Here is a 15,361-nt window from a genome sequence, read left to right as displayed (position 1 = left end):
TAAGGAGAGTCTAAAGAAAAACATGGCAAGGTACTGATTAATTTAGCTGGTACATAAGAATTCACAGATCCTACACACACAGTCTCTCCCAAATGAAATAGTTTCAGCATAGTCTAAATTATTACTTTGATTTGTTTCTTTTTCTGTTCTGTGATTCAGGGCAGGAGGATATTTCACCTACCTCAAGGGCCCTCTTGCTGCTAAAATTCAAGCATTTAGAGATTTGGATAAACCTGTTAAAAGAACCTGTTGAGGCACCAGTGCTTGAGGCAGCTGACACTTGTTCAGTCTGTTCCTATCCGTTTTTCCAGAGGGACTTCAGAGGGACTCCAGCTGATGCTTTTGAAGTAGCAGGTTGTTTGTATTGGGTTTGCTGTGCTGGAGGTGCAGTGCTGCAGACTCTGCCCCCTTAGTGAGCCCCTTCTTGCTGGCCCCCTAAAGTCAGGAGTCACCATCCCGGAGAAGATGGGGGGAGCTTTATCCCATTTCCCACCCAGGCCTGGGGGAACAGACAGAGATTCTTTTCACCATTCCACTTCATGCTCTTTGCCTCCAGTGGAACTGGTTTATATGTTTCGGTTCATGCTTATTTAACCCCATAAATGCCTAGAATGCTGGAGCACAATCACATCACAAGGATGAATAGTGCCTAAGCCTGGACAGGCATATATCTGCTTGCTGTGTTGTCTCAGACTTGTCAGTATAATGCCAGTGAACAGCCTGTGAGCTGCAAATGATCCAGCAGTGTGCAGAGCAGCCCATGAGGGAGCAGAACTAAAAGGCTGATCAGGGCACGCAGCAGCTCCTGCTCGGGAGGCAGTGAGGAGCAGAGCTGGAGGGCACAAGGGTGGAGGGTGACAATTGTGTGTGTGTGGGCACAGAGATGGCACACAGCAGTCCCACTGCTGGCTCTCTGCTCAGCCCCACATGCCTGGGGAGCGTGCAGGGTTTCAGAGAACAATGATCAGAGTGGACACAAGAAAGCCCTGAGCTCTTGTGTAAATAATTATCTATGTAGACATGCCCCAGGTTTAAGAAAAGGACAGAGCTTTCTTCCTCCATGGGCATTTACGTATGGCTACTGGTGAGCACTATTTTTGGTTTTCTGTTTTCTCCCTATGTGCTTTCCTCCTGCATTATCTGTGTCCAGACCTCACAATCTTTTCAGCTTCTTTGACTGATGTTACTCTGTGATTCTAATAAGTTACAACCAGGGCCAAGGCAGTATTGAAAAATATCCCTATAAAACCAATTAGTTATTATTATTCCTGACAATCCTGCTTCCCTGCCCCTCCAGACCTTCCAGCAGCTGGGACTGCAACTGCTGCCACGTGTCCACAGTCACTGACCTGCTGCTCTGGGCAGCACAGCTGGCACCTGCCAGAGCATCACTTTTAAGCAGTGTGTTGTTGTTCACCTTGACCTTGATACACACTGCTTGTGATAAGATACAATCAGGCACAGACTGAAATTATTTTACCCTGTTGCAGTCATTCAGTACCAAGTGGTCTCAAACCATTAAAATGTAACAATTTTTTCTTTTCCTTTCCTATTCAGCCCCTGCCAAATTCTTTCAAATAGTCCAAATTCCTACATATTACGATCATGTTAGTCCTGCACTTACAATTACTGTCAGATCATGGTTGGATCATACCATGTATTAATTGAAAAAAAATTTCTACAGCCTTTGAATTTCCAAATACACAACAGTGGAAGGGCTATGAAAGCGTCATTGTCCTTAGAACACATATCTCAAATTTCTTTTGTTATAAAAAGCTGTTAACAGACTAATTTGGTTTTTTATGTAGCCTTTTGCAAGCCTAAGAAAACAGAAGCAGCTAACTCTGTTTTTTCTTTGAATTTCAGGTATTGTTGCTGTCCTTTTCTGTGGAGTCACACAGGCCCATTACACCTACAACAATCTGTCACCAGATTCCAAAATGAGAACTAAACAGGTAAGAAATAACTGACCTCGTGTCTGACACTGGTGTCAGGAGTAACAGTTACTGGAATACAGCTGGATGGAATTTCATTGATGGGATTTCATAAGCAAGAGGCTTATGTCTTCATCAGGGGAAAGACTGGAGATTTTGCCAGGAAAACAATAACAATTACCAGGACAAGCAAAAATATATACAAATATAAGTATCTGTTCTTCCCAAGAGACCTGAAATGTCAGACAGGTATGGAGATAACAGCTTATAACACCAACTTCCATCCAAAAATACTTCTCAAAGAGCTCTAATAAGACAGAAGTGGATTGGATCCCTGCAGATTTTGAGAAGGGATTGTATAAACTGCATTCTGCCCCACAGATTTAAGCAGTGACATTATTTAATTCTGGTTTAATTAAGAATTGTCATCATTAGAAAGAGAATTTTTTTCTTTCCATTGTGTTATTTAGAGTTTAGAAATGTGAAATTTGATCACCTAGTTTTTGTTTGAAGAAGTGACTAGTACAATTGTAATTCTTTTTAAAATGTGAGGCTGTTCTCAGATCTATGGTATTGCAGTGTTCAAAACACTTTTCAGCATGAGTCATTTTAGACAACCCTGCCACTACCTAGATCCTGGTAGAAGTCATTTAAATGCAGTTTTCTTCCCTTGTAACATTGACTCGTATGTCCCAAAACCCCCAGGTTGTAGGAAATCTATCTCCTAGAATAAAATGGAAACTTATGGCCCAATACTATAATTTTCATGAAGCAATCTCATACCTTTTTCAGCAATTCCTTTCTTTTCAGCATTGGAAATTTTACATAGAAAAATTCATAGCTTCTTGCAAATCTCAATTTAATCAAAAATCCAATTTTCTATCAAAAACAGACTGATAGAAAAAGATACTAGCCACAGTATCAGTTCAGCTGTTGGAGTCTCACAGATTTTAGATCACAAAAAGGTTTCTGGTCACTACTCCCATAATAAAGTGTTAGCTATGGAACAGGATAGGTCTTTTCAATTGTATTTCTTTATAGCAGAAGAGTCTGATGCTTTCAGAAAGTATTCCAGCAGAGAACTAACCTTTCTCTGATAACTGTATTGTAAGGGAACGACATTGAAATCTGTCATAGAATTGTTTCTGTTCTGCAGAAAGACTGAATTACATATGCCATTACTCCCCTTGCATATAACTTATAATTTGAATAGAAGGTTTTTTCAGGGTATCATCTGCATGTTTTAATGATGCATAGCCTCAGAGAGACACATAAAAAGCCAAGGCTGGGGTATTTTTAATTATCTATGAAGCTTTTCAGCTGCAGAATCAAGTAATATTTTGTTTAAATGCATCCTGGTTTTGTTCACGTTTACTCTGTTATTCCCTCCTATTCAACAAGTGCAAAACAAAATAGTGAAAATAAACCAAATTTACCCTTGAACACACAGAAAAGGGATTATGTTTTTCTCTATGGAGCTATGAGTTTTATGCACACTTTTCTAGTCTGTTTTTCTCTTCCTCATAAGCCCTTAATCCTCAGCCTCCTTTATGATATGGTTCAAACATTGTTGTTGAATTCCTTTGAATACTTCTAATTTATTTTCTAATCCAAATATTACCCTTTCATATGCAACTGTTTCAGTGAGATCTGCACTGCCTTTCTTTCTCTCCTCCCAAGAATTCTCTTCAAACAAATTTAATATGCCACACACTTGGCATTCTCATAATCATATATAACTTCAGTGCATCCTCAATGAATATTGTTGCTTAGACGGTTGGCTTTGCTCCCAATCTAAGTCATTTTTATTACTCATTACTGGCCAAAATCAAGGGCTTTTCAGTTCTTTTATAGAATTATTCTAAAGCAGTCTCTCTCTTTTGTTACAATATGACAGATCTTTCAGAAAGGAGTGCTGAACTGTAATGCACACTTGACAAAACAGTGAGTTAAGGCTGAAGCTGAAGCTAACAAAAACTATGGAAATTAGATTTAAAATTGTAAATCAGATTGCAAAATTCTGTTAGCTGTTTTTAAACAAACACTTTTTCTTCACTGCTTTGCATAATTTTCTTTATATTTTTTGCTTGCTTTTAAAATTTTATAGCTTGATGATAAAATCCAGTATAGAGTAATAGAGAAGGTATTTCTGATCCTGGTGCCAAGTTCTGCATTTCTCATAATGCATCATCCTTTGCTCTAAAAAAATTTAAAAGATTCTCTTCAGTCACTGATGTAAAATGAGAACTTACCTACAGTTCTTAAATGAGAATTTAAGAGCATCTATTAAAAAGGCCTGTTAAAAGATGCCATGTAATTATTAGTCCCCATGTATCCTTTATTACTCTGTCAATCACTGTTTAAGATTCCATAAAAGAGAAATATTAGATTTCAAGCACCTGAAACTTACAGAATCTGAAACTATAAAGCAACACTAATCTTTTCAAAAATTAATGAATTATTTTAACACTCTCATAAGAAAAGTAAGATTTTTAAAAAATAGTAAAAACAGAGGCTTTCTATAGCTTTCAGCCAATTCAATTATCCCAATATTCATTAAAGATTTATAAAAATTCTGTGTGTTTTTACTGACTTTTTTTAACATGGGTGATGTTTTTAAGTCATCATCATTGACCTGACAACAACCATCATGATTTAACATGAGATTGACCCTGCCCTCCATGGCAGCAAGGTCAGGTCTAACACGAGTGCTCCTGAATTTCAGGCACTTAAAGTTTAATTTATCCAATGTATCTTTAGTGAAGGAGAAGATGAAACTGCTGGGATCTGATCAAAAGCTATTTGATTCTGAGCAGCTTTCTCCACAATTATTTACAGCTGTTATCTCCCGTCACGTTATGCTGCAGCCAGGCAGTTGCTTCTAAATCTTGGGACTCTGCAGCTCCAGTTTTACATTAGGCTTCAGATGTACAGCTGGGCTGGGTTGATTTGCTCTGCTACAAGTAAGTCAGAGGCTGGGCAGGGTGGTGTTAGATAAACAGAAACCCCTGTTTTTTTTAAAGGTGGGCAGAGTGTAAATCCCTACAGGTCACCTCTAGAAAAGGATTCGTGGATAATATTGTGTTTTCTACAGGAAGATAAGACATTCCTTGCTCTGTTTTTCTCTTTGCCATCTATCACTTTCACTCAAATGCCAAGCTAAGACCAGTACATTTTCTTAGTGGTGGAGTACTGTCTAATGGCCATAAATATTATCCATCATACTAATGAGTTGTCCAGCCATGAAGGAAGTATGTCACACACTGCCCTGCCTGTCTCCATTTATTCCCCAATCTAAGCCTTGTTCTCATGGTCACCTCTGAGACAGGTGTGTAACTTTTGGTGCAGTTTGCTTTCTCAAATTAGGTGTAGTAGCCTTTCTAATCACAGGAGGAGTTAAAGAGTGACTCGCCTGTTGTGTTGCTCCTGATAGCAAGCCCATTAAGGGAACAAGCTGCCCTAGAGACAAGAGCTGCTGGCCTGATTGTTCAGCTGCACCGGGCGTGCTGTGTGTGCAAGATTCCAAGTTAAGATTTCAGTGGCCCTTCACCTCCAAGGTTTAACACAGGCAGGAGAATGAGATAGAGATCACTGCTGATTTACTTGTCAGTAACTTTACCAAGACATACAGTCTCACTCAGAGGCTTGAGCAGATCAGTTTGCACTGGAGGACTGAAAGTTCAGACTGCTCTTGGGCTTTGCTTACTGATGGACATACTACTGATTGCTTCAAGTTTTAATCTCTCCACTATAAAGCAGACATTATTATCTCTGATTAATGAAAGTCATCATTTTGCAGTGGAGCAGCTAATATTTCCTGGAAATCCCTGGAAAATACATGAAGCTTTCAAAATATTCCTAGCTCATTGATAATGCAGCTATTTGTCTTCCAACAGGGACACTGGCTAGGGATCAATCAGCTGATTTCTGGATCAGAAATTAAGCTGCATTGCAAAGACACTTTGGTGTAAAAGAATTGTGTTTATAAGCATATAAATTTAATTTTAATCAATCACATTAATCAAAATAGGTTTAAAAAAGTACTTAATTTTTTTTTTAATTTCTTAAAAACTGAAAATCAAATCATTACATTCCCTTGACCCCAGTATGTTATAGTATTGTCTCAATATAGACTTAGAATAACAGAATCATTGACATAGGAAAAGATCTCCAAGACCATCAAGTCCAATCATCAATCAAATACCACCATGCCACATCTACTCATTTTTTAAACACTTCCAGGGATGGCATTTACACCACTTCCCTGGGGAGCTGTTCCATCCCTGATTATGGATTCACTTCAGAAGCAAAGAAAAACGGTAGAGCAAAAGTAAAGTAAGGCAATTGAGGTATCCAAATCAACTGAAAGGGGGAAAAAATCAATTAATCAAAGGTGTTACCTGAATGCCAACAGACAATGTTTATTAAAAAGAGCATTTGAGGACTAAAGGCAGAGAGGTAACTGAAGTCACTGTATCCAAATAAAGCACCATCAGTGGGATCTTGGCATTCTTCTGCTTTTCTGCTGGCCTATGTATCTTGTAAACCAGTTACAAGCAGACCTACAGCTAGCACTGAAAAAACATATCTCTTTTCTCTAGATACATAATACTGTCTTATGGGATTCTCCCATCAGCTGTCTTTTGATAAGAAAATAAATAATGCACTGCAAATTCTGCTTTAGTAGCAGAACAATTTCTCCTGAGTTTGTTGTTAAAAGCACATGCCAGGAGCTGCAGCTACTGTTGTTATCTTTCTGTGAGAGAGGGAGAGCAGCTGGGGAGAGATGACTCTGCACTACCAGCACCCAAACCACATCTGCTTTGTGAGGGTTCCACTCCAGATATCCAGCACCCATACCTGGGAGAAGCAGCCCTCTAACTTCAGCTGCAGCACAAAATGAAATTGTTTGGTGCCTTTATTTTAAACCCTCCACAGTCACACTGGACATGTGTGTGCCCTGGGGCTTTGGTTCTGCTATTTGTGTGAGTGTTTAAGAGTCCAAACAAAGAGAGCTGGGCTTGCTTGTATATCACATAGTCTATATTAATTTATCTCTGGTTAATGCCTACTATTTTCTGCTATCAAACATTGGACTGTATATAGATAATGAGTTTATACTCCTAGGAAGAAAAGTACATGCACAAATGTCAGGTTATAATGGCTCTTATAACTCAAACTCCTAATTTATAAAAAAATTGAGAGTATTTCTAGGCAGAGGAAAACCCTACTTAGAATTAAATGCCCTAGATTATTAGCAAGGCAGAACTACCACAACACATAAGGATACACAAGGATAATTCTCATGCTTTTGAAATGAGCAGCCTAATTGACAGCTGTTATGATTTGTTCAGCAGCTTTTCTTAGGGACAAATAACCTTTAAGGCACTGCAAGAGGTCAGGTATTTCCACACAAATAATTGGCAGAGAGAAAGAGTGAGGGCAAAGTTATCCCTCAGAAAGGTTACCACCAATACCAGATTCTAATCTGTCTTTGCATCTGTGCTGTGCAGGAGGAATCTGGTTTCCCAGCGTGCCACAATCTCAGTGCCTACAGGAAAATCTCATACCAGAATGGGGGGTTTATTTTCCTCCAAGGTATATATCTGGCTGTCTGATAAACCTCGGAGAGTAAACTGGAAATTCTTTTTGGCTAATGCATGGCATTCAGGTCTAGCACTCTTCATTAATACACAAGGAATCTTTGTCTAAAGAATCCAGTAAAGTCCAAATTCTTGGTGAGCATTAAATAGGTTGCATGCATGAACCACATTTTGCCATGTAAGTGGAGACTGAGCATAAAGTTACCTCTGATGGGCACTGTCTTATGGTTCCCTTTCTGCAGCCAAACAAAAGAAAATTCCCTCATTTTCAACCTCCTTGAACTCCTGCAAGTTCAGACTCAAAAGTGATAAAGACTGAGGCTTCAGGCAGTGCTGCCCAGGAACCAGCACAAGTGACCAAGTATCAGGGCTCAATAGAAAGGTCTGGAGAAGATACTCCTTTTGATAACAAGATTCTGAAAATAAAATAGCATTTGAGAATATTTTGTTGTACTGGAATAGCATTAGCATAGTTTTGCCCATGTTTTAGCCAGTTTTGCTTAAATACTTTGGAAATTACTAATATTAGGGGAAAACTTTGCTCTTGTCTTCTGGTATTTCACCCAGATTTTTTTCTTTTTTAGACAAGGCCTATAACAAAAATCTTCATTTTGATGCTGTTGAAAACAATCAGGGAGAACATATAAATGCCCTTGGTATTTTTTATTTTTGAGAGAAGAAAATTATACATACATTAAAAAAAAAGCACAGTTTAAAAAACAGTGGTTTATGCAGCATTTATCTTATGGCTATTAGGATCATATACTTGAAACTGTAGGTCAAAACTATTTCTAATTTTGAGGTAGCTAGCCTATATTGGAAATAACACAAGCCAGAGTCTTCTACTCTTCCAAAAGTCAAAAAGCTGAGGTCTCTAGAGATAACTATCATTATAGCTCCAGCCTGTGTACCCTGGAGAGCAGCAGCTCCTCATTCTTGTCCTGTGCTTTCCCTTCTAAGCTCCAGTTTCCCCCCATCCTGAGCTCCAGCAGTGCCAGATGTGCTGGCTGAGCCCTGTGCTCTGCCTGCAGAGCCAGAGCATCCCTGCAGAGCCCCTGGTCTGTCACAAACAGCCTGTCCTCCTTCAGCAATTGCCTTCTTTTCTCTAATTGAATATGCACCACATGCGTAGTGCTTGTAATAATTGTTACCTTCAAAATGGATTGCAATTGACAGGAAGTGTACAATGAATTCCAGTTCTCTGCACAGCTATTTTCTGTGTTTAGCAGGAAAAGATGAATGTTGGAAACATGCCAGGTGCATTGTTTGACCAGATGTACCATAAGATCTTATGGAACCCTGTAGAACAGTGTAATGCTATAAAGAAATCTAAAGCTGCTTACTGTATGGGTTTAACAAGAAGAATCATAACAACTCAAGGAAATCTTGATTTCTGCAGAAGAAATTATACTACCATGTCCTTCAATCTGAATTTTAAAACAAAATCTCTCATTATCTGACTGATGTTCCTGATTACTTCACCATGCTAAAAGAATGTTAATTTGCAGTCTCTTTACATGTGATTCCCCTTAAATTTATGTGAAAATGCTGTAATTGTTTCCTCTCAGCTGTGAGCTACATGATGGATGGTAATCAGTTAGAAAGCATTGCTATGAGTAAACCAATAACAACAGACTTTATAATTCTTGTGTATCAGTAATAACCTACGTCATTTATGGTTTATATAATAAATTAGCTGCTTTCCTACCCATAATACTGAAAATATTGGGTGTCCATATACAGAAATCTCATTAGAATATTCAGTTCTATACTTCATTCTGTAGTTTCCATTTTCCCTCTTTTTGTACACCTGCATTAGCGAATCCTTAACTGAGAATGTGCAGATGTGCTCTGGCCTCATTAGCTCCCATAAGGCGTGTACCCCTTTGTCATCAGCACTTTATGAAGAATATCATATTCTAGTGTCTTAAACACACACACAGAATAAAGAAACATACTTCAGACCTATGAAGAAGATAAATTCTCTTGAAAAACAAAGAAAAAATATTTTCCTTCATTTTGCTTAAGCACAGAAACTGGAAACTGACACACTGAAATGCAATTTATACCCTGAAGTAACCCAGAACTGTAATGAAGCAGTATTTCTACAGAGAAGCTCATCTTGTTGAAAAATTATGTCATTTTTGATGCTGGTAGGCTAAGGAACACAATAGCATATGCAAACTAGTTTCCAAATGGCTTCATTAAAGTTTTTACAATCTGTTTAAACATTAAACATTTTCTTTAAATATTAATAAAGGTCTTAGATTGTTAAGGTTGTAGTTTACTCTTCTAGCACAGTATCAGATGCCGGCAGTTAGCTAACATAGACCAGTTGGAATCGTAACAGGGCAAAATCACACTGGCATATGGAGAAACGTGTAAGGAACTTCCAAAGGGAGCCTTGTGCCAGAGCTCCTCTGCAATGCCCTGAATGACAGGTGAGGCTCTCCTGTGTCCTGCTCTGTGCGGTGGGGTCAGAGCGGCTGGGGCAGAGCGAGCTGCTGCAGAACCAACCCAGCTTCGCAGAGCTCTGCGGTCGCTGCTGCGCTGCTCAGTCCCACAGGGCTCTGAAGAGCCACCTCTGACATACTCCTCCCTGCTTTGGGGAGTTGGCACTTCTCCCTAGTTTTTAAGTCTGCAGCTATGCAAATATCCAGCCTTGTGCCCCACTTGCGTAAAGCGCATCTAGTCTTGTGGAGAATTCTCTCTATGTATGTAGCCTGTGAAAAATCAAGCCCGTCCTAATTATTGCCACCCTGATAGCAGCAACTGTGGAATGCATAAAGAGAAAAAGCAAACCAGAATCAATCTAGTCCTGGGTTGGGAACATATTCTCACATCATCAACATGTAGTGCTGAAACAGAGCTGGGTGCGCTTTAACATCCCATGCTTAGAACAAAGATGGTTAACTTTAGTTTGAAGTATAACTTATACAATCTCAGGTTTTGTAAAAGTTGATAATTACAATTCCCTCAAACATAGTCAGTCAGAACACCCTCATCTGAGAATTTGTGACAAGGATAAAAAGGGTAGGATTCTCCTTTTAAGTCTTCCTTAATCATTTAGGAAAAAATTAGTAGAATTTTATATAATGAACCAAAGCCCTTTGACTTCAATGACATTTGGCTTATTGCCAATGAGCAAGTTCTAAATATATATAATGACAATAGAGGTAAAAACACTCAGTCTCTTACTTCAAACATAGTTATGTCCCAATGGTAATGATTTTCTCTAGCTTGGAAACACTGACACTTGCTGTTGTTGAGTTAGATGATTTTAATACAGGATTTATCAATAAATTCTTCAGTTATGGAATAAACCTCTAAAAAAAACCCTGTCTGTTTTGTATTTCTGTGCATAGTACAGAAAATTGCTAAAATTGCTAAATTGGAATGCAGTAAAATTGTTCAGCACATAGGCTAAAATAGTTTTTAAAGTTGAGGGCATTCGTAATAGGTACCTTAATTAGAACCCTGTGTTGCCTTACACTTGCATGAGTATGTGTCACCAGGTTCGTAATTGCTCTTCCTGCGAGGCCTGTGTTTGGAAACACAATTAAGATGCTATTTCTGGCGTGGTTGGAGAGGCTGCTGGGATCTCTGCAGAGCATCCAGAGCTCTGCTGCAGATGGGGACTGACCTCACCCAAAGCAGTCTGTGGGCTTTGGGAGCTTTGCTACTCCTTTACTTTATATTGTTTTCAACAGCAAGGCTTTTGCCCTGCCCAGAGAGCCTTGGGGCCATGGGAGCCCTTAAGGAATCCGAGCTGTTGTGTGATTCCTATCAACACCAAACTGCTGCTGACAAAGATCCATTTCTTGCAGTCTGATGTTTCTCCTTTTTAACTTACATGATTTTTGCAGGAATGCTGATCCCTTACAATTCTCTTTCAAGGGTTACTATCTACAAAGTTCCTTATCAGCAGTAGGAACTGCACAAAAGCGTTTGTCAAAACTTTTAGAAGTATGTAAGTAACAATAGAATTCTCACACAATAAAGTGCAAGAAGAAAATAAATACATGTAAATAAGGCATTATAATAGTCTAAAGCCCTTGCCAGCATCCTGTCTTTTTAGTGACTGCACAGCTGTGTTTCCATTACATGATTAATGGATTTCCTACCTTCCAAAGAGACATTTGTACCAAATGGTAGCACAGTGCAAAACATACTAAACAACTGACTATAGCTCATCTCTTCCTCATGGCACTGTCTGTGCACATAAGGGCTAAAATGCCCTTTGTCAAAAGTTTTCAGACTAAATGTCTCAATCATGACTAGGATTCAAAAAGGTGCCCTATCTTTGCACATATTTTGATGCCTTTATACTTTCATTAACCTACAATAATGAACTGGGGTACAAATTTGAGGACCTTTTTCAAGCTTTTGACTTTTAATTCCGCTTCAGTCACACAAATTAAAGGAGGTATTGACCACACTATGCCTCCAGAGAATCTGAGAAGAGTTAGGAGCATTTGAAAATTCCAAACAGACATTCAGCACCCTCAGAAGCACTCATGTGCGTATTAATATTTTACTTCTAAAAGCATTTTTCTTCTAAAAGCATTTTTCTGAGGTGCCCAATGAAATGTCCCTAGTACACCCACCACCTGCTTTCCTACAGAATCTTACAAAAGGAATTTTTAAGATGCATTACTACCTTTTCATAACAGATTCTTAATTCTTACAGATTCTTATTATTAACTATTATGTAAAACAGTCACCAGAGCTTTCAGATTTAAGTACTGTTGAAGATGTCTCTTAGTGTAGCATTTTTAATTTCTGGTTGCTTTACTGTCTTTTTTCCCCTTTGGTGATGTCAGTAAAACATCACCAGTGAGTTCATAAGTAATTTAGTAGACCTGAAAACACTGGAAATCTTTGCAATACTTTTTCCAACAGTTCAGCATCTTCTATTCTGTTTCAGCTGGAGTCAAATTATGTCTCATCTCTCACATCTCCATAGAGCACTCTGGATTACAGCTTCAAGTGTAAAGGACTGATAGATGAGAAAAGCCACATGCTCTAATACTTAGGGGGATAGTGTGACACACAGAGCATAGCTGCTATTCACATTTCTCAGACTTCTTGACAAATTAATCTCAATTCTTGAATAGCAGCCTACATCAGGAGGCAGGGAAGCTGTTTAAAAATGACTGTAGACATGAAACAAAAGAACTTCCCAAATTCCCACATATAGACATATAAGAGCAGATCAGTGAACATACTAATTCAGTATTCTGCTTCAGATACTGATATTAGAATTGCAGAGTAATTGCAAATAATTCTGCCCAATGCAACTCCATGGTGGCATTCTGCCAAGGTAACATAGTTAAAAGTTGACTCATCAATAATAGGTCATAAAGAAAAGTAAAAGGAGCCTAATATAATGGGGATCTCATACTATTCAACACTGTTCAGAGCAAGAGAATTCTCAGCATGAGGATGCCCTGCCTGGGTTAGAAACTGGTAATGCCTTGTGTCCATTCTCCTCCAGCCTCTATAAACAAAGCAGTGTAAATATGGGAAACCCTGAACAAGTAAATGTTGCACAGAAACTAGACAAGTTATTTATTTATTAAAACTCTTTTATCCTAGATTAGGCTCTGAATAAAGAAAACAACAACATGGCATCAGAACAATGCATATGAATACTGATACTGCTGTCTGGTTTAGGTAAATAGAGGAATTCCTACCTTATAGCTCTATAGCTTTATTTTTCCACAGAATTAGTTTTACAAACTTTGAAGGAAAACATTACTGTTGGTAGGTAGAAGCTGCAATATCATGTCTATAGAACAGATGCAAAGAGGGCAAGTATTTGTCCTGTAGTGTTAGATTTGCAGTGAAATTGAAATCTCATAGTCATGAAGAAAAGACCCCACAGACTTCATAAGAACCTTTTGGGTTTAGTCCTGATAGGTTAAAGACTAATTCCTAATATGTTAAAGTCTAACTGAATTTATTTCCAATATCTAAAACTTGGCGAGGAAGGAAAATGTTTTTAAGAACACACTTCAATAATTAGTATTAGAGTATATTTCCTCTCAACAAATTGAAATAGAATAAATCACATTTGTCCTTGTTAGACATTGAGTTGCTTGCAAGAGGTTAGGACTGCGGTGGCAGGTCACAGAAAAAAATTAAAACAAACTTCAGAGGAATGAAAGGAAAGATGAGATTGGTTTTGTGTTTTAATTTTGAAATATCAACAGCAGTTCCTCTAATTCTAATAAAAATACAGAGATGCAAAGGATCTATTAGCTCATTGCCATTTTAAAGATAACTATATTACATTGACAACATTCCTATTTTTCTTTGATCAGAAGATCTGTCATATCTTAAAGCAACTAAATCTCCTTTGTTACTGGAAGTTTGCTCTCATAAAGCCACCAGTTGTTTCTTTCTTTTGCTTATTTTTTTAACCATTACTCCACATAGCTCTTAACTCTGAGTTTATGTCCCCACTTCCACATGATCATTGATTTGCCATCCCAGAAAGAACATTCCAAGAAAGTGTCATTCAAGTTGTTCAGAATATGTCCTTAAGCTTCATTTTCAGTGATGTTATTATTATCTGGCATTTTTTATTCTTTTTCTTCTACACAGAGTCTGATTTCAGCTTCATAATACTTGCTTAATCCTGGACAGCACAGCCTGTTAACAGCCTCTTCATTTTCCATTACCATCATTGCCTCCATCAGGGAATAGAAGAGGCATCAACATTTGCAAAAATGTCCAAATTCAGCCTGAACACGGCTATTCCAGTACTACCACTATTTGCTGACCAGTCAAAAGTTCTTTATATCCCTTCAAACAACTTTCCAGCTGCACTCTATTATGCCCCATCTGGAGCAGAAGCCTTCCTTAATCCTTGCAGAAACCAGTCCTGCTAAAATAAACTTAGCGAGATTGAACTGCAGGAATCCCTGAGCACATAATCTTGAGACAACAGAGCACTGGGGTACTCCTTCCTGTGTGCCTGCAACGTCTCAGTTCAGGAATTTAGGATAAATAAGCACTTTGGAAATGGCTGTTTCTAGTTTGTGAAGCAAAGAAGAACTTGGCTGACCAGCTGTAGGAACAATGGCCCCAATCCCTTCTTTTTTGGTGGTACCTTCCATTCAGGGGTCATTCAAGGGTTATACTATTAGGTACCATTTAAGGTGCTGTATAGTAGCAAAAGTTGGTTGTGCTGCATGAAAAGGAGATACTGATCTAAAAATGTCCCCTCTCTCACAAACTGGACCATGTTTGAAAAAAAAAACAACAACTGTGCAGAAATCTCCTTTTCTAAGCAACTTAACAAAACTAATGATCTACAGCTAGATCCAAATTTGATTGACAGCAACGTTTAATTTAAATGCCAAATTCTTATTGGTTTAATTTTCAATACTTTTGGTTTAAACTTAATTTTTTAAGCAAAGCCATTCAAGACCTATGATAATTTTGATAGTAGAATTTGTCTTTATATCTGAGGCCAACAGTTTTGCTTTGCTGTTGGTGGTCAGAAGTGTGTTCTGTGCCAGTAGTTTATCCTGCTTCTCCCAAGCTGAACTTTGGTGATGGTGAGTAGACTATGTCAGAAAGAATAAGCTATACAATGGAAATGCAAAATATTGCTGGCCTTTCCTTCCCCTTGGTGCTACTGTTTTCTTTTAGAACTTTTTTCTTTCCTACTTCTTAGGCCTTATGAATCCTTTAAACCTCCCAGATCTGTAGGGAAATAGAAAGTTATTGTGTGTCTTCCATAAATCTGTTGGGGTGAAATTCATTTAATTCAGTAGCAAAGCCTACTGATAAAAAAGACCAAGATTTTTCCCC

At 38.3% G+C, this 15,361-nt stretch overlaps 1 protein-coding gene across 2 annotated transcripts in view; it reads left to right on the top strand.

Moving 5' to 3' along the window:
• Positions 1–15,361, top strand: part of SLC9A9 (solute carrier family 9 member A9) — a 180,324-nt gene that overhangs the window by 80,456 nt on the left and 84,507 nt on the right. For both annotated transcript variants that reach the window (XM_077785661.1, XM_021536919.3), the window contains exon 9: positions 1,867–1,955. In XM_077785661.1, coding sequence (XP_077641787.1) covers positions 1,867–1,955 — 89 coding nt within the window. The remainder of the gene's footprint in view (positions 1–1,866; positions 1,956–15,361) is intronic.

The sequence above is a fragment of the Lonchura striata genome, chromosome 10 (assembly GCF_046129695.1).
Source record: "Lonchura striata isolate bLonStr1 chromosome 10, bLonStr1.mat, whole genome shotgun sequence".
Classification (NCBI taxonomy): Eukaryota; Metazoa; Chordata; class Aves; order Passeriformes; family Estrildidae; genus Lonchura; species Lonchura striata.
This window is presented reverse-complemented; position numbering and strand designations above follow the sequence as displayed.